The sequence below is a fragment of the Dermacentor albipictus genome, chromosome 2 (genome assembly GCF_038994185.2).
Source record: "Dermacentor albipictus isolate Rhodes 1998 colony chromosome 2, USDA_Dalb.pri_finalv2, whole genome shotgun sequence".
NCBI lineage: Eukaryota > Metazoa > Arthropoda > Arachnida > Ixodida > Ixodidae > Dermacentor > Dermacentor albipictus.
The window spans coordinates 106,132,679-106,155,791 of NC_091822.1; the positions used below are offsets into that span (position 1 = coordinate 106,132,679).

The following is a 23,113-nucleotide window of genomic DNA, read 5'->3' on the forward strand; positions in this document are numbered from 1 at the left end:
CAAGGCAGTGTCCTATCTCTCTTGCTTTTTAACCTTGTCATGGCCTCCATTCCAGACGCACTGAAGGTAGGTTAGACGGCTGTTAAGATGTCCGTCTACTCAGATGACATCTGCATTTGAACATCTCAGGGTACCAAGACAAACGTTCGGCCCAGCTAGGCCATGGTGCAATCTGCGTCATCGATAGTCACTTATCGACGCTTGGCCCATTTTTATCAGTGGAAAACTCTGCCTTCGTGCTTTCCCCGTGAGTGAGGCGCATCTCAACTCGGCTGTCCATGAATATTAGAGGCCATGCAATTCGCCATGCAACTAGTGTTCGATTCATGGGCATCACCATCGACAGCAAGCTACTATGGCGACGCCCAGTTGAAAGTGTGGCTGCATCAGTGCAAAGAGTCAACGCAATATGTCGTATGGCAGGTGTACGTTGGGGACACAAACCAGTATCTATGCTTAAATTGAACACTGCACTGATAACAAGTCGCATTCTTTATCAGCTGCCGCTGGTGTCAACATCACCGAGCGAGTTCGAGCGCTTGGAGGCAGTGCACAGAAAGGGACTTCGCTTGGTGATGGGAGTTCCTTAGGCAGCTTCAAACAAGAAAAAAATAATGAAGCGGAGTCTCTTCCACTCCGCCTTTTGACATCTCAGGCCTTGCTGATGCAGCATTTAAGGCTGGGAGAGTCCCCCACAGACGCAGCGTTTTTCCGGCGCCTAAGAGCAAGGACTTGCGCCCATTTCCATGCGACGTTGAACACCTTTCGATTTTTAGGACTGTAGTGGCCTAAACAGGCCGCCAGTGGTCCGGACAGGCCGCCATTGGAATATGAACCTGGCAACGTTTAACGCTAGAACGTTATCTAGTGAGGCGAGTCTAGCAGTGCTATTGGAGGAATTAGAGGGCAGTAAATGGGATATAATAGGGCTCAGCGAAGTTAGGAGGCCAAAAGAAGCATATACAGTGCTAAAAAGCGGGCACGTCCTGTGCTACCGTATAAAGGAGCTTCTGCAGCCGATCCTGTTGGGTGGTGCGGGTGGTGGTATTATCAAGCAGATGTTTGAGGAGTTTCCACGAGGAAGGGCGATGAAGTTGTCCATCCACCGTGTTACACAGCTCAGTCCATTGTTGCCGGCTGAGGATTTGACAATGCTCCTCAATGGCTGTGTTCAGTTTGGAGATCTTGCTTCTGAGGCGACGGTTTAGGCGCTGCCCCTTCCATCGAGCTAGGATGGAGGCTTTAGCCTCCAGAAGATGGGCGAGGCGGCTATCCATACGTTCAACTGAGGCATCTGTAGTTACCACCCGAGTGGCCGTTTGAACATCAGTGCGTAGCGCTTGCATCCAGGTGTTAATGTCGGTAATGCCTTCTGCTGAGGTAGAACCTATGCGTATTTTTCGAAAAACATCCCAGTCGGTAATGGTGAATTCTTTAGTGGATACTTTAGTGGAGACTTTAGTGGAGACCCTTAAGCAAGGTCCACAACAGGTGCTTGACTACCTCTGCACCAGATATATCTCCAGGGGACAAGTCAGTCCACACAGCAATTACATCGGTAGCCCCAACCCTACACTAGACGCCGATTTCAGCGTATCTGAAATACACGCCGCTCTACGCAAGCTTAACGGTCGTTCTGCTCCAGGGCCAGACGGGGTCACTAACAAAAGCCTTCGCAATCTCGATGACGAGTCCGTGTCCCATCTGACTGACTACATCAACGATTGCTGGCGCAGTGGTGCCCTTCCAGCCGCCTGGAAGACTGCCAACGTTATCTTAATCCCAAAGCCTGGCAAACCATCTAGCCTCAATAACTTAAGGCCCATCTCCCTCACTTCATGCGTAGGCAAGGTGATGGAACACGCCTTCTTAGCACGCATCAACAGTCACCTCGAGGACAACTCTCTCTATCCCCACACCATCATTGGATTTCGCCCTCACCTTTCTACTCAAGACGCTATGTTGCAGCTCAAACATCAAGTGCTCAACGATCGTTCCCGTAACATGAAAGCCATTCTCGGACTCGACCTCTCTCAAGCCTTTGATAACATTTCCCATGCAGCTATCCTTGACCAGGTCTCCAACCTCCAGCTGGGAGAGCGAGCCTACAATTACATCCGTGACTTTCTCTCCAATCGCACGGCTACCCTCTCGGCCGGGGATTTACGATCAGACCAGCTTCCCCTTGGCAGCAAAGGCACCCCGCAAGGTTCAGTTATCTCTCCCATGCTCTTTAACTTAGTCATGATTGGCCTTGCCAAGCAACTACAGCAAGTCGACAATATCAACCATACCATCTACGCCGACGACATCACCATCTGGTCGTACCGAGGCAGTGATGGTCAAGTGGAATCAGCCCTCCAAACGGCGATTGACACGGTTGAAGCCTATCTCCAAGGGACTGGACTGCGCTGTTCGCCGGCTAAATCGGAGCTTCTGCTATACAAGCCCATTCAGCGGGGTCGCCCTCCCAAACACCAATCTGATCACCGACCCTGTGACGCCATCACCCTACGCCTTCAAGATGGCAGTCCTATCCCACACGTCCCTAGTATCCGGGTTCTCGGTCTCACCATCTCTACCAACGGCTCCAACGCCTTAGCTCTCAACAAGATCTGTGCCCAATCTCAGAACACCCTACGACTTCTTAAACGTATATCTAACCGTCGAGGAGGACTCAAAGAAGAAAGCCTTCTCCGACTCGTCCAATCCTTCGTCATATGCCGCATTACCTACGTTGCTGCGTACCTCAACTGGTACCGGGCTGAGCAGAACAAGCTCGACACCCTCATACGAGGGGTCTACAAGCAAGCACTTGGTCTCCCACATTGCACCAGCACTGAACTCTTCAACCAACTGGGAGTTCACAACAACCTTTCCGAACTCATTGAAGCCCAACAACGCTCTCAGCTTGAACGGCTCACCCATACTGAAACGGGGCGCTTTGTTCTGTCCACGCTTGGCTTCACCTACCATCAGCAACAGGGCCCCAAACAACCGATCCCGACCGACATACGTAGCTGGATCTACATAGACCCTATCCCTAGAAATATGCACCCTGAATATAACAGGGCCCGGCGCCAAGCTCGGGCCGGAGCTATCATAAAAGCCCTTGCCAACGTACCTGGCGTCACATTTGTTGATGCAGCCCGATACTCCCATGGCACACGATTTGTGGCCGTTGCCACACGCGATGGAGCCCTACACCATGCCTGCAGCGTCACTACCCCCACTGCAGAGACGGCTGAAGAAGTGGCCATCGCCCTGGCCACTTTAGATCCCACCTGTCACACCATAGTGTGTGACTCTCGCTCAGCCGTTACTAACTTCAGCAAAGGGCGTATTTCTCCCCAAGCTCTTCGCATCCTCTGCCAGGCACCACACTCTAAAGACAGCATAATCTCCCTAACATGGATCCCGGCCCATGCGGGCCCTGTCCACCCACACCTCCCCAATCTCAACGAGGTCACCCACTCCATTGCGCGAGGCCTAGTCAACCGCGCCGGAGTCACTGGAGATGAGTTGGACACCAGGGACAGTCTGACCACTTATAACGATCTCGTTAAGGCCTTTTACCTGAATCGCCGAATCTTCCCCCCGCCTCACCCAAAGTTCAGCCGGGCGCAGGCTACCACCCTGCGTCTACTACAAACAAACACGTACCCTTCACCCGCCCGCCTCCACCTTATATTTCCGGACGTCTACACTGCCCCAAACTGCCGGTGCTGTGGAATTCACCCGGCTACGCTTCCGCATATGCTATGGGAGTGCCCAGCACAGTACGCACAGACTAACACCACGACTCTCTCGTCGAGGTTGCATGAGGCTCTGCGGAGCTCCGCCCTCGACGACCAAACCTGGGCGACCCAGCACGCCCGCGAGGCGGCGGCGAGGCAAGCCCTCGACGTCCCTTCGTGGGAGGCGTAGGCCCGGCCATCATAAAGTGCTGGTTCTACAATAAAAGTTTATTCCTCCTCCTCCTCCTGTGCTACCGGGGATTAGCAGAGAGAAGGGAACTAGGCGTCGGATTCCTGATTAATAAGAATATAGCTGGTAACATACAGGAATTCTATAACATTAACGAGAGGGTGGCAGGTCTTGTTGTGAAACTTAATAAGAGGTACAAAATGAAGATTGTACAGGTCTACGCCCCTACATCCAGTCATGATGACCAGGAAGTCGAAAGCTTCTATGAAGACGTGGAATCGGCGATGGGTAGAGTGAAAACCAAATACACTATACTAATGGGTGACTTTAATGCCAAGGTAGGCAAAAAGCAGGCTGGAGACAAGGCAGTGGGGGAATATGGCATAGGCACTAGGAATATCAGGGGGGAGTTATTGGTAGAGTTTGCGGAACAGAATAATATGAGGATAATGAATACCTTCTTCCGCAAACGGGATAGCCGAAAGTGGACGTGGAGGGGCCCGAACGGCGAGACTAGAAATGAAATAGACTTCATACTCTGCGCTAACCCTGGCATCATAAAAGATGTGGACGTGCTCGGCAAGGTACGCTGCAGTGACCACAGGATGGTAAGAACTCGAATTAGCCTATACCTGAGAAGGGAACGGAAGAAACTGGTACATAAGAAGCCGATCAATGAGTTAGCGCTAAGAGGAAAAATAGAGCAATTCCAGATCAAGCTACAGAACAGGTATTCGGCTTTAACTCAGGAAGAGGACCTTAGTGTTGAAGCAATGAACGACAATCTTGTGGACATCATTAAGGAGTGTGCAGTGGAAGTCGGTGGTAACTCCGTTAGGCAGGATACCAGTAAACTATCGCAGGAGACGAAAGATCTGATCAAGAAACGCCAATGTATGAAAGCCTCTAACCCTACAGCTAGAATAGAACTGGCAGAACTTTCGAAGTTAATCAACAAGCGTAAGACAGCTGACATAAGGAAGTATAATATGGATAGAATTGAACATGCTCTCAGGAACGGAGGAAGCCTAAAAACAGTGAAGAAGAAACTAGGAATTGGCAAGAATCAGATGTATGCGTTAAGAGACAAAGCAGGCAATATCATTACTAATATGGATGAGATAGTACAAGTGGCTGAGGAGTTCTATAGAGATTTGTACAGTACCAGTGCCACCCACGACGATAATGGCAGAGAAAATAGTCTAGAGGAATTCGAAATCCCACAGGTAACGCCGGAAGAAGTAAAGAAAGCCTTGGGAGATATGCAAAGGGGGAAGGCAGCTGCGGAGGATCAGGTAACAGCAGATTTGTTGAAGGATGGTGGGCAGATTGTTCTAGAGAAACTGGCCACCCTGTATACGCAATGCCTCATAACGTCGAGCGTACCGGAATCTTGGAAAAATGCTAACATAATCCTAATCCATAAGAAAGGGGACGCCAAAGACTTGAAAAATTATAGACCAATCAGCTTACTGTCCGTTGCCTACAAACTATTTACTAAGGTAATCGCAAATAGAATCAGGAACACCTTAGACTTCTGTCAAGCAAAGGACCAGGCAGGATTCCGTAAAGGCTACTCAACAATAGATCATATTCACACTATCAATCAGGTGATAGAGAAATGTGCGGAATATAACCAACCCTTATATATAGCTTTCATTGATTACGAGAAAGCATTTGATTTTGTCGAAACCTCAGCAGTCATGGAGGCATTACGGAATCAGGGTGTAGACGAGCCATATGTAAAAATACTGAAAAATATCTATAGCGGCTCCACAGCCACCATAGTCCTCCATAAGGAAAGCAACAAAATCCCAATAAAGAAAGGCGTCAGGCAGGGAGATACGATCTCTCCAATGCTATTCACAGCGTGTTTACAGGAGGTATTCAGAGACCTGGATTGGGAAGAAATGGGGATAAAAGTTAATGGAGAATACCTTAGTAACTTGCGATTCGCTGATGATATTGCCTTGCTTAGTAACTCAGGGGACCAACTGCAATGCATGCTCACTGACCTGGAGAGGCAAAGCAGAAGAGTGGGTCTAAAAATTAATCTGCAGAAAACTAAAGTAATGTTTAACAGTCTCGGAAGAGAACAGCAGTTTACAATAGGCAGCGAGGCACTGGAAGTCGTAAGGGAATACATCTACTTAGGGCAGGTAGTGACTGCGGATCCGGATCATGAGACAGAAATAATCAGAAGAATAAGAATGGGCTGGGGCGCGTTTGGCAGGCATTCTCAGATCATGAACAGCAGGTTGCCATTATCCCTCAAGAGAAAAGTGTATAATAGCTGTGTCTTAGCAGTACTCACCTACGGGGCAGAAACCTGGAGGCTTACGAAAAGGGTTCTGCTCAAATTGAGGACGACGCAACGAGCTATGGAAAGAAGAATGATATGTGTAACGTTAAGGGATAGGAAAAGAGCATATTGGGTGAGGGAACAAACGCGAGTTAATGACATCTTAATTGAAATCAAGAAAAAGAAATGGGCATGGGCAGGACATGTAATGAGGAGGGAAGATAACCCATGGTCATTAAGGGTTACGGACTGGATTCCAAGGGAAGGGAAGCGTAGCAGGGGAAGGCAGAAAGTTAGGTGGGCGGATGAGATTAAGAAGTTTGCAGGGACGGCATGGCCACAATTAGTACATGACCGGGGTTGTTGGAGAAATATGGGAGAGGCCTTTGCCCTGCAGTGGGCGTAACCAGGCTGATGATGATGATGATGATGAGTGGCCTAAACGAAGTCGCCTTGACCCGCCATGATCTTTTCGGACGTTACATGCAGCCTCAGTGCACGTCGCATACCGGCGAAACGCACCATTTCAACTACCGAAACACAGTTTCTTGTTTTAAACCACATGAGTACAGCGTTTCAAAGCCACGTAGAAGTGTACACAGATGGGTCGGTGTGTGTACAGACAGCCAGTTCCGCAGCGCCATTCTTCATACCCTCCCTTGATGTGTCATGGTCTGGCCACCTGGGTCGCGTAGTTTTGTGTACAACAGCAGAATGTGCCGCCATTACCGTGGCTTTGCGACAACTACGAATTTATTCCGCACGTGACGTCGTGGTGCTGACTGACTCAAAATCATCGGTACAGCGATTACATCGTGGCTCACCTCGAGGCAAGTTTACAAGGCAGTCTCTTGCACTGATCAAAGTTATAATAAGCAAGGTATTTAACGCAAAATTTCAGTGGATTCCATCCCACGTAGGAATTGAAGGAAATGAAAAAGCTGACGCTCCTGTACGCCTGGCACTGACATGTGTCCCAAAAGTAAGAGCACCAAATATATTTCAGAAGCCTAGGAATGAAATTCGCATTCACTTTAGGGCGTTCAACCCGGCTCCACACCCAGCCTATGTGACCAATGGAGTTACTCGGGAAGAAGCAACGCATTTCTACAGCATCCGAGTTCGCTCCACGTACACTCCCGCTTGGTTATTCAAGACTGGATGATGTGCTTCCTCGTTCTACGCCTTCTGTAGTGATTTCGCCGACATCTAACATTTCATTTGGTCATAATGGCAAAGCATTTAGCGCAATTAAAAAAAAACAAGGACGTGACAGAGACACAGAACAGCGCTAGCTTCCATCCGATGTTTATTGAAGCATAGACGCAGATATAGCGAAGCAGGTATAGAAAGATACAAAAGACACAAAAATGCAAAATATAGATCACACTCTACGCGTGCGCACGCCATTACCGTCCACAAACGCGATTTCCTTGTCAGAGAGATTAACTGAAGCTGTACTAACACAGTCTGCTCCATTTTTTCGAATCATCCGGGCTTCGATCATTTCACGCCTGCAGTGCTCTTTGCTTCTGGCCTCCACTGTGCATGCGCCGAACATTGGCTTGAATGTTTTTCTGGGACAATCATGAAAATGTAGAGAAAGGTTCCCGTCCCTTGGTTTTGTAACATCTCGCTTGTGTTCTGCAAGCTTTTCATTGACGAATCTGCCAGTTTGTCCTATGTATACCCCACCGCAATTTAGCGCAATACTGTAAACCAGACCTTGCAAGCACTCCGCGAACTTATTTCTATGCTTCACTTTACCTCCGCTTGATCATTTGGGAAAAGGGTCCGTCAACTTACACAACTTTCATAGCTTGTCTGGGGCAGACAATGTCAACTTCACATTTGCCTTAGTGGCAACACCCTTCAGCCTATGGGAGATACCGTGCATGTACGGAATTACCGCCGTCTGTTTCCTTTCTGTGGATTCTTTGCCGCGGCTCTTCTTGCACTTCTTTACCAGGTCTTCCTCCACGGAAACAAGCACATCTTTGGGATAACCAGCCGTAGAAAGCCAACTGGCTTGCTCGCTCAGCCTGACGGATATCATGACAGGACAAGATTTTTTTATGGCTTTGGTGAAGCATACATTCACAATTGCCCATTTAACAAGCTTCGAGTGGGAGGATGAATACGAAAGGAGTCGTTTGTTAGCCCTAGGGTGATAATACCAGCTTATTTGGGTTTCTGCGAAAATTAACCTTAAATCTAAAGATTGCAATCTGTTGTCAGCCGGTAGTTCATAGGTCTAATCAAGTGGCTTAGAACAGTGCCTAAAAAGTCTTAAAAAGTATGTAAAGTCCTGTCGAATGCTAGCTATGCTGTTGTCTATTACAATTAAAAATCATCAACACATCTAAAAACCCTGTCACGGTGAGCGAAAGCGCCGGTTCCTAGCGATTTGTTTTTAGCTCACCATGACAGGATGGTAGCCACCTATCTTCAAGATTTTAAGGTTTTAGTAGTTTTTAGATCCGCCGCAGGTCAGCCCAGTATTGCAGAATCATCGGGATTGGCTGAGGTATGGGGAAAAATTCTCGATTACACGGCTCCATAAACGCACGAAATGTTTTCCAGAACCAAGCCATAGACAGCTCCGCTGTAAAAGAAGTGCACGAACAGTCTTTCAACAACCTTAGGTCCTCTTCATAAAGAAGCTTACCAATCAAAATTTGTGGCAAAATAAAGAAAAGCTGCTCGAGGACGTGTTTGCCGTAAAGACGCCTGAAAAATTTACCGACGATACTCCCTAATGCGAAATTTGAGCGCAGCTCTACACTTGTTTTCATTTCGCGTGTCAATATTTTGTATCATGATTATCTAAGTACATGGTTTATATTAGGAAGAGAAAAATGTGAGTCGCTTGGCTTGCGCGAACAATCTGTATCGTGCGGCACATCGAAGTGTGGCGTGACTGCCTCGCTTATTGGGAGATCGTGGGAGGCAGCGCGCGGATGAAGCGTGGGCGCAATGCATGGCCGTTGCGGACAGACCTCCGCTCATGCAGTGCTTCGTTTCCGCACAAGTGACGCGCGTTAGTCTGGCGCCATATCGTAGCCATTCTCACCACACAGCCCGTCTTGCGCGGCACTACGCTTTTCTTCTCACGCTTTCGTACCACCAACGACGAGAGCGGCCCTTCGACGCGGAGGAATCGTGCCACCAGTGTCAGCGGCGACTAGATCCAAGGGAACACCGCATCGAACCTTACTCGCAGACGCTCGCCATCATTCCTTGCAGCTGCAATGACCCGCTTCACAGACGCTGGTACCGCGGACTGACCTAAGTAGGTGACACCGCGGACGAGCATAGCCCTCCCCACCTCACGCCACCCTGGACCCCCTAGGGAGCGCAGATGAGATTGTCCATCTGGCTGCGGGTTCCGTAGTCGCCGGCAACTCGGCGCATGCAACTCAGCGCATGCACAGGCCGTTTCCCCTCCGCTTCTCCTAAACTTTCCTCCTCGCGCTCTCTTCTTTATTCTCCCTCGCAGCGCTCGTACCGCGTACTTCCTTTTGTCCTTCGTCCGGGTTGCGCTGCCCACCCCTAGGAGTATGTTTATTTTCCCGTTACGCTCCGCGTTCGCTTTCAACTTTCTCTGCGCTCGTTCGCTCGGTTACGAGGTACGACGCCGAGCCACGCCGACGCTCAATGCAGGAACAGGCGCCTAAGAGCTGCGCTCTAAAAAATCCGCTGCAAAGAAAACATCACTCGTCGTAGCGTGAAATATTAAAATGCTCCATCACTAGGCTGCAAAAAATACCACATGATCGACTAGAAACAATGCCTTAACGTTGTCAGGTGCACTAAAGCCGTGATACCGAGAACAATACCATTATTATTTTTTTGTTTCTGAAGTCATTCAAAAACGTTGGTTGTCGTTCTCACTTCTGATATTTTGCGACACTTCTTTTGGCAAGCTGAGAACAGTAACACGACCTCAACAATCGTTTACTGGGAAATATTTGGTTACATTATAGTATTTGAAAATACCGAATAGTTCCTCTTAGAATTCGAGCACAAATAGTTAGTGTGCCATATGTTATTTTTATTGGGAACATCGAATAGTCGCCCATCCCTATTTATTCGATAGAACTCCACACGCGATAGAACTCTCTGGCTTCAATGTCCGTAATTTCGAAGGATTCGCACTGGGAGTGCCCAGGGTTAATTTCGACCATCGCGGAATAATTACCGCGCATCCAAGTACACGAACATTCTTGCATTCAACCCTGATAGGAATGCAGATAATTTGCCTGAGGTGCCGATATTCTCTATATGATGCGAAATAATCTGAACGGTATCCGGATTGAATGGCGCCTTCAGTAATGCTCACTTGTCCTGACGCAGATGTCGGCCTATCCTGGGTGCAGGACATCCCGGACGAGGACCACGATCAGAGACTCACCGAGCAGCGCCACAGGCGTCGGTCGGGAGGAGACAGCGGCGAGTGTTTCGTAGTCGATCCGGCATCTGATATGCGAGCGAATGCCGTGCGCTGGAATCCCTGCGAGGGGACGCACGGTGTCGTCTGCGAGATGGACATGGGTCAGTTTCAGGGTGAGTGTTTGCCATCGCTCCTATTTCACAGCGGGAATGGCGCCACCGGCCCTGAGGTGGAGGAGAGGGGGTAAGGAGGGGCAAATTTTGGCGTATTCTTACCCGCATCGGTTTTGTCGCGAGTTGCGGAGTAGCCTGCAGGCGGCTGCGGGAAGGTGGGAAGGCGGCTTGTTTAGTTGAACGCATAACGCACATTTTATAGCCTCGTCTGAGTGTATGCGCTGCGATCTCGGCTCACCTGCTACGTGACGTGGGAGAGAAATAGATTGTAAGGATCTCTGAAGTACAATCCAATGCTTGGTACTGCATGACTAAATAGAAAGTTTTGAGAGTGTGGTAGTCAACTACGAAACTATCGCGTTAGTGCAGGATTCGTGACAGGCTACAGCTACTAATCGACACTTTCGCTCCGGCTTGAATGAAAGGGTATTCCGTCTTGCCACAATCTCCAGTTTTTCTCGTATTCGTTTGCGTTCCTGCAGCAGACAATAGTGGCGGTACATCAAAATCTCCATCTGTGCTACCGTGCCACCGATTCACATATCAGCTGGGGCCCTATAACGTAAAACTATTCCAATATGTTTCTATTCCAATCTCCTGACGTCAGATTTGCGTAACCACCTACGCAAGAATCGGGCGGTCACTTGCGGGGTTGTCTGAACACACCAATCAAATGCTCTCCTTGTTCGTAGGAGGTCACTTTTGTTTGCTTGAAAAACGAATAACATTGACTACACTGAGCAGCTTGTCGTATCTAATTGGCTGACAAGAGGCGAGGAGAACGCTCAAGTGGAGAGGGATTTGATGGGGCCGAGCCACTGCCCTGAAACCCGATAACCGGATGAAGAGGGTGGTGCCAGCGTCTACGATTGGTCGGCTTTCCCTTACTTAGCTTGCAGTGGCTGGTTGAAAATCGCGGCGGCATGCAACGGAAGCTCAAGAATGAAGCTAAAACAGACCCTCAGCAAAGAAGATTTGGCAGAATGAGGGGGTAAACGTGCCGAAAGTGCTCGAAAACGTTACACGGCCATGCAAGAAGTTTTATTAAACGCAAATACAAACATTCGCTCCGGCAGGTGCGAGTAGCCAGCGTCTGAGCGATCGGCGGCTGCCGTCTTTTATTCCTTTCGGAACGGGGCAGCCTGCGGCTATTCCGAAGAAAATTCAGTTTTGTTCGGCATATTAATGCATCTTTATCGCGTACACGTCATTTTGACGCGGTGAGTTCTTGTGGTTTTGTGACGTTGCGTGACAGGCAGGTGAAGTGGGTGCAGCCCGAAAACTTTTTACGAATAGCCGAGGGCTAATAGCGAAAAGGGGTCGAATCAGAAATAACTGTTTTTCTTTTTTCTGTGAAATCATGCATAATCAGTGTGTACACATCATATCAGATAGGGAGGTATCGTGGTTTTCGTGACGTCGCGTGGCAGACAGGTGAAGGGGGGTGGTTGAAAAAAGTTTTTGACCAATCGTGGAGGGCTGATAGCAGAATTGGAATAGAAAAGTTTGGAATAGTTTTACGTTATAGCGCCCCTGGTCTCGTTGTACCCGTCAATTGCGGCACAGCTCTAGACGCTGCCGAAGCACTTGTCCCTGATTCATTTAATCTTTCTCGCACACCTGAATCCAACAGCATTTTGCGACGACCCTGGACCTCTGGAGAACGGCACTGCTGAGGTGATGAACCAAGTAGTCGCCGGAAGAATGGTCGAGGGGACGCAGATTGCGTACCGCTGCTACGAGCTGCACTACCTGGTTGGTGAGCGCCTCATCACCTGCCTCCGGAACAGGACGTGGACAGCAGCGAAGCCACGCTGCATGAAACGTAAGAATGCTCCGCAAGCGCGCGAGAATGTCTCTGCGCAGAACAGCAATGTATACGCGCACGCAGAGCATCAAACTTTCACGTTGACCCAACTTGTACTGAAACTATATCCGCACTTTAGAGTAGCCTCCGAGATTGGGTGGGGCACGCGGGTAGCTGTTAGATCTCGTAGGCCATGCTTGTAGTGAAATGTAGCCACGGACAAGCACTATCTGGACACTGCCGCCCTTTATGATCACGCGCTCTCTTAAGCACCTCTTAAAATAGGTGCTGCAGTATATATAACACCAGGAAGCCGCCGGCACGTATGCTGTTTGTTCGACCAGGGGTGCATAGTGGCTAACCGAGTCAACTATATTGTATGCCCATGTGGGCAGCCCTTTGTTTTTGTTCTCCAGGAAGTTCTTCAGCGGTTCATTGCTTTTACATTTACCTTTATTGACGTCGTCGTGCAGTCGGTTAGAGTAGGACTGCTCAGGTCAGGCTCTCCTGCTCCATATAGTTCAAGATGTTTTTACTAATACACAAGCGGTTAAACTTTCCACGTGCGAAACACGTTTGTGAAGTTGAAAGCAGTTGTGTCCTCTTTCGACCTGTTATGCTTCGATACAGCATTGCCATGGAAACTATTTTTGTTGGCAGTGACAACGTGTCTGGAGCCACCGGTGCCTCCATATGGTGAAGTGGAATACGTTTACGAAGGTGGCAGTGGACTCAAGTAAGTGGCCTCCGTTGCGTAACTTATGAGAGCACCGCTTTCATACTTTTAAAGTGTACAGTGGGAATTCTTGGGCATCCTTTTTAGAAACACAATGGGCGTCCATGTAACCCAGCAAACAAAATCATATTGGCGCCAAACAAAAAGGAATTGTGAATAAAATAAGATGAAGGGTAGTGTTGACAGCAATATATGCGACTGATGATGACCTCGGAACGTTTTGTAATCTTGAAACTGATGCGGACGCTGAAAATTCTTGCGCAATATTTACCTTTATACTGAATGGGTATACTGAATGGGTGTATCTGCTTCATGTGGGGGCAGTTCTGCCTCAAATAAGTGAGGAGAGCTTGCTAAATCTTTTTGTATTGACTGTTGGTGGAGCCATTAGAAGTGAACAGACTATCAAGCGTTAGCAGGCCGCTAGAAGTACTGTGGTATACGCATAATTCTTTCCAAAAGGTAGTTGGCTTTGCAAATCCATAACACGTGTTACTCGTCTCATCTGTGAAAGCGAGCTGTAAGGCATCCGGAAGGCATTACCAAATCATGACTGCCAGCTTACCGCAACCGTTGAGAATAAAAGCGCACACTCATTACATTATACCGGTACTAACATAAGCAAAACCATGGAGGTTATCAAAGAAACTTGAGAAGTTAATTATGTTGCAACGACCGATAGAACAACAAAAAAAGATTGACATATCCTTAGTAGACAGGAAGGTACCGGTGTCGATTAGACAGCGAACGAGAGTGGCCGAAATTCTAATTGACATTAAGAGCAGAGACGAAATTTGAGAGGCCATATTACGCGCAGAGCAGATAACCGGTCGTCTACCAGAGTTACAATATCGATGTCAATATAAGGGAAGCGCAGCCGAGTACGGCAGTTGTGTAGATAATGGGATAAAATCAAAACATCTGCAGGCATAGGATAGGATAGGATAGGATAGGATAGGATAGGATAGGATAGGATAGGATAGGATAGGATACAACAACTGGCACAAGACAGAAGATAGCTGGAGATTGCTGGGAGAGGCCTTCATCATGTAGAGATCAAATGGGATGATTATGACGACGATGATGACGACGATGACGCCAAATGTCCTGTTTGGTATGACCTCCTAAATATACATCTTAAATACTTTGGACGTGGAAGGCGGTTACTTTCTTTCATTGGACTGTATGAAGACTGCGTTTTTTTTAAATCTGGGGGTTTGGCGTCAATTTGAAATGTATGCTCCATAATGTGCTTCAACAGTAAGGCAGAAAGTACTCGTGATTGCTGTTCATAAGAGGAAGTTAAAAGGAAGAAACACCTGCTGCTCTTTATACGGCGCCTCTGTTGAGGATAACAATTTGTTGGAGATTGCAAGAAAAATAACCCACACACTCACCTGCTTAAACATCTAACGTTGTCGCTTAGGAAGAGAACTCCTGTCTAGAGGGAAATACCACTGGATCCTTTGTGGGTGCAAGTGAGAAAGGTGACTGCAGCGCGGAAAAAGAGCAGGATGGTCACCTGTTTGGTAACTATATGGTATCGCTACAGATAATAATTGAATAAGCTTAGCATCGAGCACACTAGTGTGACAGATCTGTTCGGCAATAACACGGAAAGTATCTAGTAACTGATCAAGGTTTCACATGTATTCCTAGTGGCATGCTTCACATGTGGTAATGTACGCAAGTAACGCCTGTGCATTTATATTAACTCAGAAGACCTGCTATAGACAAATGTGACAGCAAACAGCAGTTTATGTTTGCTCTTCAACAGGCGACGCACCGAATGATGCGTCTGCGAGCGTCAAGGGCGAGATATGTTTTACATTTCCCGCAATTTTAGCACCAACGCTCTCGCTTCACACGCCGCCTGTTTCATCGAACGGGGTGCACGTGAGAAACTGTCTCGTGCTGGAAAACTGACGCACAGTTTCGATTCCTAACCTCTGTTATCTGTTCCGCCAGGACGGGTCGACAAAGACTTCGGCTCTCGCTGGTGACGCTGGACCAATCTTCAGCGGCGCAACTTCCCAAGGGTCACTACCGAGTGGGCACCCGCGCCACTTTCTCGTGCGTGAACCAATTCTACTCGCTGGTGGGATCCGGGGTGCGTCGGTGCCTGCCTGACGGAACCTGGACTGGGAGGACCGCCACCTGCATACCAGGCGAGTTTGAGAGCTGCGCAATGATCATATTGTCACGTGGTAGTGACGGTGAAGAAAGAAGCAGTGCGGTGGGATACAAAACTTGCTTTTATTGGGCGAACCTGTGCCCACAAAACAGGCTACACTTATAGCACAACGAAAGCGGCGAACACGCTCGGCGATCGTCGAAAATCTGATCAGCGGGTCAAGCGCGTCTGCTTTTATAGATCAGTCGTCGAATGTTCCAGATTAACTGATGGTACCCGCGTGTCTTCCACAAAGTTCTACACCATTCGTGTCACGCGATGAAATCTGATAACACAAGGTTCGGCGACAACAGACACGCGGATAGAAGCGTCGATAACTTTCCAGAAACGTCGGATACATGCAGGCGCGTCCCTCGCTCTGCGATTACAGTTGTTAAGCGGCGAAACGTGGTTGCGCGATAAAGATAAGTACACGTGTCATTACCCCCCTCTTAAAAAGCATCGACCCGATGCTGCAAACAAACGAAAGTAACAAAGAAAAGCACTCGTAGCAAAGAAAACAACAAACTAAGGAAGTTCATCAGCGTCCGTAAAATGGTTTAAGGCGCAACACGTGGACCACTTCAGATCGTGCGCGGCACCGCTGTGAGTGCGAAATGCCGTCTGGCACGACCTCATAGTCTAGTGCGCCAATACGTCGGATGACCTTGTAGGGTCCGAAATAGCGTCGCAGCAGCTTCTCACTGAGTCCTCGCCGGCGTATCGGGGTCCATACCCAAACATGGTCGCCGGGCTGGTACTCGACGAAGCGTCTTCGGAGGTTGTAGTGTCGGCTGTCGGTACGCTGCTGGGTCTTGATCCGTAGGCGGGCGAGCTGTCGGGCTTCTTCGGCGCGCTGGAGATAGCTAGCGACGTCAACATTCTCTTCGTCAGTGATGTGGGGCAGCATGGCGTCGAGCGTCGTCGTCGGGTTCCTGCCGTAAACCAGCTTAAACGGCGCGATCTGTGTTGTTTCTTGCACCGCCGTGTTGTAAGCGAATGTTGCGTACGGCAGGACGGCATCCCAGGTCTTGTGTTCGACGTCGACGTACATCGCTAGCATGTCGGCGAGGGTCTTATTCAGCCGCTCCGTAAGGCCATTCGTCTGCTGGTGGTAGGCCGTGGTCCTCCTGTGCCTTGTATGACTGTATTTCAGAATGGCTTGGGTAAGCTCCGCTGTAAAGGCCGTTCCTCTGTCGGTGATGAGGACTTCTGGGGCGCCATGTCGAAGCAGGATGTTTTCGACAAAGAATTTCGCCACTTCGGCTGCGCTACCTTTCGGCAGTGCTTTAGTTTCAGCGAAGCGGGTGAGGTAGTCTGTTGCCACGACGATCCACTTATTTCCGGTTGTTGACGTCGGAAAGGGTCCCAGCAAGTCCATCCCGATCTGCTGGAATGGTCTGGTCGGCAAGGAGGCTCGATTGGCTGTAGTAATCCGGCTGGCCTTGTCGGCGGTGTCTTGCGTCGCTGACAGTCTCGGCATGTTCTGACATAACGGGCGACGTCGGCGGTCAGGCGCGGCCAATAATACTTTTCTTGAAACCTCGATAGTGTCTGGGAAAAACCGAGGTGTCCAGCGGTCGGATCGTCATGTAGGGCGTGCAATAGTTCTGGACGAAGTCCTGACGGGACAACAAGAAGGTAATTGGCGCGGACTGATGAGAAGTTCTTCTTCACGAGTAGACTGTCTTGAAGCGTGAAGGAAGATAATCCGCGCTTAAATGCCCTGGGGTCAACGTCGGTGTGCCCTTCCAAATAATCGACGAGGCCTTTAAGTTCCGGGTCCGCTCGTTGTTGTTCGGCGAAGTCTTCCGCGCTTATTATACCAAGGAAGGCGTCGTCATCCTCGTCATCTTGCGGCGGCGGGTCAATGGGGGCGCGTGATAGGCAATCGGCGTCTGAGTGTTTTCGTCCGGACTTGTATGTTACAGTGATGTCGTATTCTTGTAGTCTGAGGCTCCACCGTGCTAGCCGTCCTGAGGGATCCTTTAAATTCGCTAGCCAGCACAAGGCGTGATGGTCGCTGACGACTTTGAATGGCCTGCCATATAGGTAAGGGCGAAATTTCGCTGTAGCCCATCTCCCGGTACGGACATCGTCGGTAGACGTGACCCGCTTCTCCGCAGTGGAAGCAGAGCGGGCGGTGGTCAGGAGCACGCCAGATGTCCGTCTTCCTCGCGTAGGTGCGCTGGGCGACGGGTGGTCGTACTGGCGGCGGCGGCGGCGGACGACGAAACTGTGGCGTGACAGGGCCCTGGCGCGGTCGCGGAGGGGGTCCTTGACGGCGTGCGACGGCGGCGTAGGTCATCGCTTGCGGCTCACGCTGCGGTGATTCAGGGGCTACTCCAAGTTGTTGTTGGAGCTCCTCACGCACGGCGTCGGCAATCGAAGCCACTTGAGGCTGTGATGATGGGAACAGCTTTTGTAGCTCCTCCCGCACGACAGCTCGGATAGTCTGGCGTAGGTCGTCGGCGGCGAGTGACTGAACTCCGGCGTAGTGGGTAGAGCTCGTACGGCGGTTGAATTGCCGGTTCCGCATTTCGAGTGTCTTCTCAATGCTGGTTGCCTCGCGAAGGAACTCTTCTACGGTCTTCGGTGGGCTTCGTATCATTGCGCCGAAAAGTTCTTCCTTCACACCACGCATGAGAAGGCGGACTTTCTTCTCCTCAGGCATATCCGGGTCGGCATGGCGGAACAGACGTTTCATTTCTTCCGTGAAGATGGCGACGTTCTCGTTAGGTAGCTGCACTCGGGCGTCCAGCATGGCTTCGGCCCTTTCCTTGCGCACGACGCTCGTAAAGGTGCGCAGGAAGCCGGTACGGAAGAGGTCCCATGTCGTCAAGGTCGACTCCCGGTTCTCAAACCACGTTCTGGCGGCATCTTCTAAGGCAAAGTATACATGCCGCAGCTTGTCGTCGGAGTCCCAGTTGTTAAAAGTCGCGATTCGTTCGTAGGTCTCCAACCAGGATTCTGGGTCTTCAGTCGCTGCTCCATGGAAGGTCGGTGGGTCCCGAGGTTGTTGTAGGATAACGGGGGACGCTGGGGCAGCCATTGGGGTTGTTTTGACCACGATCTTCTTTCTGGTTGTTTTGACCACGAGTCTGCGGCTAGCACGCTGGTCTTCGGCGATGTTAGTTTTGTCCTCGGGCTTTGGGCTTGGATCGCGGCTTTGCGGGGGCGTTCGGTACATGAACGCACAAGCACCTCCACCAGATGTCACGTGGTAGTGACGGTGAAGAAAGAAGCAGTGCGGTGGGATACAAAACTTGCTTTTATTGGGCGAACCTGTGCCCACAAAACAGGCTACACTTATAGCACAACGAAAGCGGCGAACACGCTCGGCGATCGTCAAAAATCTGATCAGCGGGTCAAGCGCGTCGGCTTTTATAGATCAGTCGTCGAATGTTCCAGATTAACTGATGGTACCCGCGTGTCTTCCACAAAGTTCTACACCATTCGTGTCACGCGATGAAATCTGATAACACAAGGTTCGTCGACAACAGACACGCGGATAGAAGCGTCGATAACTTTCCAGAAACGTCGGATACATGCAGGCGCGTCCCTCGCTCTGCGATTACAGTTGTTAAGCGGCGAAACGTGGTTGCGCGATAAAGATAAGTACACGTGTCAATATGATAAGCACGTCCCACTTCCGTCGCTGTGGAGGCGAAGTTGATGCATATGCGTATAATGAATTGTAACCAGGCGGGAATGTCTTTCTCCCAGCTCCAGTCCTATATCTCTTTTTGACAGCCAGTATGTCACGACTCCGTGTTGTTGATTGATCAGCTAATAGACGATGTGGATGAAATCGGCCCCTTGATGCAGTACCAGGCTGTGTTGTCACGACACGAGTAGCTAGCGCCATCTTTGCGCAAGGATTTTATGGCCCAAACGGAGAGTCCGTTTAGCGGCAGCTCAGATATGAGATGTGATTTGGAAAGCACTCATATCAAAGGGCCAGGGAGCACCGTTTTCGCTTAGTGTGTGCTTACGTGCGTTTGTTATTGGTATGGAGGCGGACTGAATCTTTGAGAGACAGAACTTGCGGCGCTGCAACGCGAATGCTTGCGACCTTCAAAAATCGAAAATGTGTCTACGGCATTTCTCACCTTGCTGATTTGAAGCCTTCCGAAAAGATAAATTTGAATACACTCAACTAAATGGAGTATTTGACCTAAACGTATGTAAATGCGTACATATTTCGTTGTGAGTCAGCGGGGCAAATGGAACAGGGACACATGGGGCGGTATACGAGCGGCGCGTGCGTCGCGAAGAATTTTTTTATTCGCCCTCGGTTGGCATCTTCCGTTGTTTACTGCATTGACCACTCATGAAGTCAACGTCAAAGTATTTTATTTAGGCATCAGAACGGTTGCATAGAAGGGAGAAAGAAAGGCAAATAATGCCTAACAGAGTGTCAGCCCTCTTGCCCCCCCACTACCCAAACATCTCACCCAACATCACTGTATTAAATGCTACATTACCTGTCGAAAAAACTTTCAACATAAATCAGTGGAAAGCACTGGCAACCGTGCACCAAAACGAAAACATTTGAACCAAGGCTATTCTGTATCGCGAGAAATACGCAACTATGAACGAATGACATTTCTGTCAAGAAGTACATGAAAACCGACCAAATAACCTGAACAGATGACTGTCAACGGCACGTGTGCAACAATAGCAGCCGCAACAGTGCGCACACCACTGATAACAGCCACGATAAGTACAGCAGCAATGAGGACAGTGCAACAACAGGTTTTACATCGAAGCTGTCTATGGCTAGGCGATCCGTCCGTCCGTCCGTCCGTCCGTCCGTCCGTCCGTCCGTCCGTCCGTCCGTCTGTCGGTCACCAGTACGCCGAAAACTCCTCTGGTGCAGCCCCATGCCCATGCAGCGAAAAAAAAAAGACAGAAAGAGAGGCGCGCGATTAGCCAGCGCCACCTATAGGTAGCACAAGGCCTCTTAACGCCGATCAACGATGTCACGCTACCTGGCCCGAAATTTCCATTGACAAGGCTGGCATGATGAAAACGATGAAGTCAAAATCACTGTTGCCTATACGGGACCAACCCCATTAGATTCTATGGCGGTCGGGCCAGGTAACATGACATCATGGATCGGAGTGCAAAGGCGTTGTGCTATCTAGGCGGTTTTAGTTTAGCTGCGCCAGTAGTGTCGTTGCTGCTCTCCATCGCAGCCGAGCGCGCGCGTAACAGTTTCTGTCCGGCTCTGAAATGGGTAGGCCACGCGTCATACGTACTCCTTAGGAGCAGGCAGCTTTTGATTCTGCAGTCTGGGCACAAGAACAGGCTCGTGCCGCCGAGCGCAGGCAGGTACTGCGTACCGAGGGTCCGGCAGCCTACTGAGCCGTCGTTTAATGAACCGTTGGGATTAGCCCTGTGGTAAACACCGGGGCCGCACGTTTCAGCTTCGCTGGTTAACCATCTGTAAGGAGTGCTTGGGCGGTGATTTTTTGTTTATCTCATAAAGCGTCCTAACGAAGAAAAATGATTGTTAAAAATTTAGGTGAGGTGCGCATGACCATGGTATTTTTATTGTTATGTCGTCCGTGCGCGTAAATGGCGCTAATAGCCTTGTTTATTCGCGATCCGCTTTTGATATACTTTACTGGTGGATTTGCTTCTGGTTTATGTTTAGCTAACGCTATAAGTGTCTGTACCCTTTTCTTGATCTGACAAAAGTCTGCTCGCACTTAACATCTGTAGTTACCAGACAGAAAATACCGCTTCGTTCTGCTGATTCTGCTGCGTTCACTCCGAATTTTCACAACGCACACAACAGGTACCTGCATTTCTAACTTTCTCTAACCGAAACTGGCGAATTTTCGAAAATATTCAAATTCTCTCCATCTATTGTTTTGCTTTGTATTGCAAAGTTTCTAATCTCGGTTTTGATGCTTCTTCGAAAAACATTACGAATATTATTTATGTCGCTGTTCGCACAACTTCCATTCGCTCTTTAAAGAGCTATCTAAGACACCTGAAGTATAGTCAAAATGAGTCTGACGTAAGACAATTCGTGTATTGTTGACTCGCAGTGTGCGGCCGCTCGGATTCTCCGCGGTCTCCGTTCATCTACCACGGCAACGTGAGCGAGGCCGGCCAGTGGCCGTGGCAAGTGGGCCTTTCCATGTGGTCCGCGGGGGAGAAGGCCTGGGACCTGCAGTGCGGCGGTACTCTGCTCTCCGAGAGCTGGGTGGTCACGGCGGCGCACTGCGTCGCCAGGGACCGGCGCGGGAATTTGCACGCGCCGAAGGACTTGCGCCTCTACATGGGGAAGTACCACCGAGACGACGCGCTCGACGACGCCTTCGTGCAAGTGCGCACTGTGAGAATGCACTACGTTTTCTATCTGCGTTTTTTTTGCGAAGTGGACACGCACCATACGCATGGTGGTGGCCGCACGCTGAAAGAACAAAAGAAAACATTAGGCATACCTCGCAAACTGAAAGTGAGTCCGTCGCGTAAAGAACGAGTATTTTAAAGTAATAACGTACGCTAACTGCGCTAGCTTGGCAAACGAGCACTTACTGGTTTATATAGTGACGTGGTAAGTACACTGCTGGCCAACTCAAGGAGAACGCGTGTAGAAGTGCCAGCTGGTTAAGCCTTCCTCATTTCCGTCACAACCAGGTTGAAGCGAACTTTCAATACGGGCGCCTAGTACTATGTCTTGAAGCACTTAGGGAGAGCGAACAACAGTGGTGTGGTTTTGCGGGCAGCTTCTGCTGGATCTTTCGGCTGTCGTCGAATATAATTGCGGCATCGCCTCTGAGATCCGCGCTGCGCGTCCATAGTTGGTCCAGAACGGAGCTCTCGGAGGCTCATGTTTCTCTGAGGGCACGGCGCGTTAGCATTCGCTACACGCCATAGCGATGCGTTTCTCTTCGGCGGGAATCGCGCCGTTCTATTTGGGTATCACATCGATATCACACCGATGCTACACGTGCTTGCCGTACACAAAGACTGTCGAACAGCAGCTCTATGTCAAATACGCGGTTCTTTGGATGGATTCTAGAAATAAAAAATGTCGGAGGACGCCTAAGTACTTACGACTTGTGACTGCGAAAGCAGTAATGCCCAATTGAACGCCGCTGAGTGGTCCTTTGAACTGAACTGAACTCCTCGCGGGAGAAATGAACTCCTCGCGGGAAAGAGAGCGCGTGAAATGCTTGGTACGTTTTGATTTGGCGTTACCGAGGAGCAGTTAGAACGCAGGCGATCATTTCCGCGAACGATGAAGGCGCGGATAAAGCAACCAGAGAAGAGTGTCTGCATGCGGCGTCCCGTCGCGTCATGTGCTCCTTGTGGACGCACTGGTGACGTAGCGTCGCGTTGATGCCTTCTTCGTTCACGCAACACCTGCCGCACTATAGCGCCATCGTGAGCCCTATAACGTAAAACTATTCCCATCAGTTTTCATTCCAATCGCCTGACGTCAAAGTTACGTAAACGCCGACGCAAGCAACGGGCGGTAACGCGCAGCGTTGCTTGAAAAGCCTAATCAAACGCGCTGGAGCACGCTTAAATCGAAAGAGTTTCAATGGGGCCGGGCCAGCGCAATGAAAGTAAATAACT

At 49.7% G+C, this 23,113-nt stretch overlaps 1 protein-coding gene across 2 annotated transcripts in view; it reads left to right on the plus strand.

Annotated features, from left to right (window-relative positions):
• LOC135914909 (limulus clotting factor C-like) overlaps nt 1-23,113 on the plus strand; it is a 51,260-nt gene that overhangs the window by 20,829 nt on the left and 7,318 nt on the right. For both annotated transcript variants that reach the window (XM_065447842.2, XM_065447843.2), the window contains exons 11-15: nt 10,586-10,795; nt 12,429-12,620; nt 13,263-13,338; nt 15,307-15,506; nt 21,574-21,863. In XM_065447842.2, the coding sequence (XP_065303914.1) occupies nt 10,586-10,795; nt 12,429-12,620; nt 13,263-13,338; nt 15,307-15,506; nt 21,574-21,863 (968 nt within the window). The remainder of the gene's footprint in view (nt 1-10,585; nt 10,796-12,428; nt 12,621-13,262; nt 13,339-15,306; nt 15,507-21,573; nt 21,864-23,113) is intronic.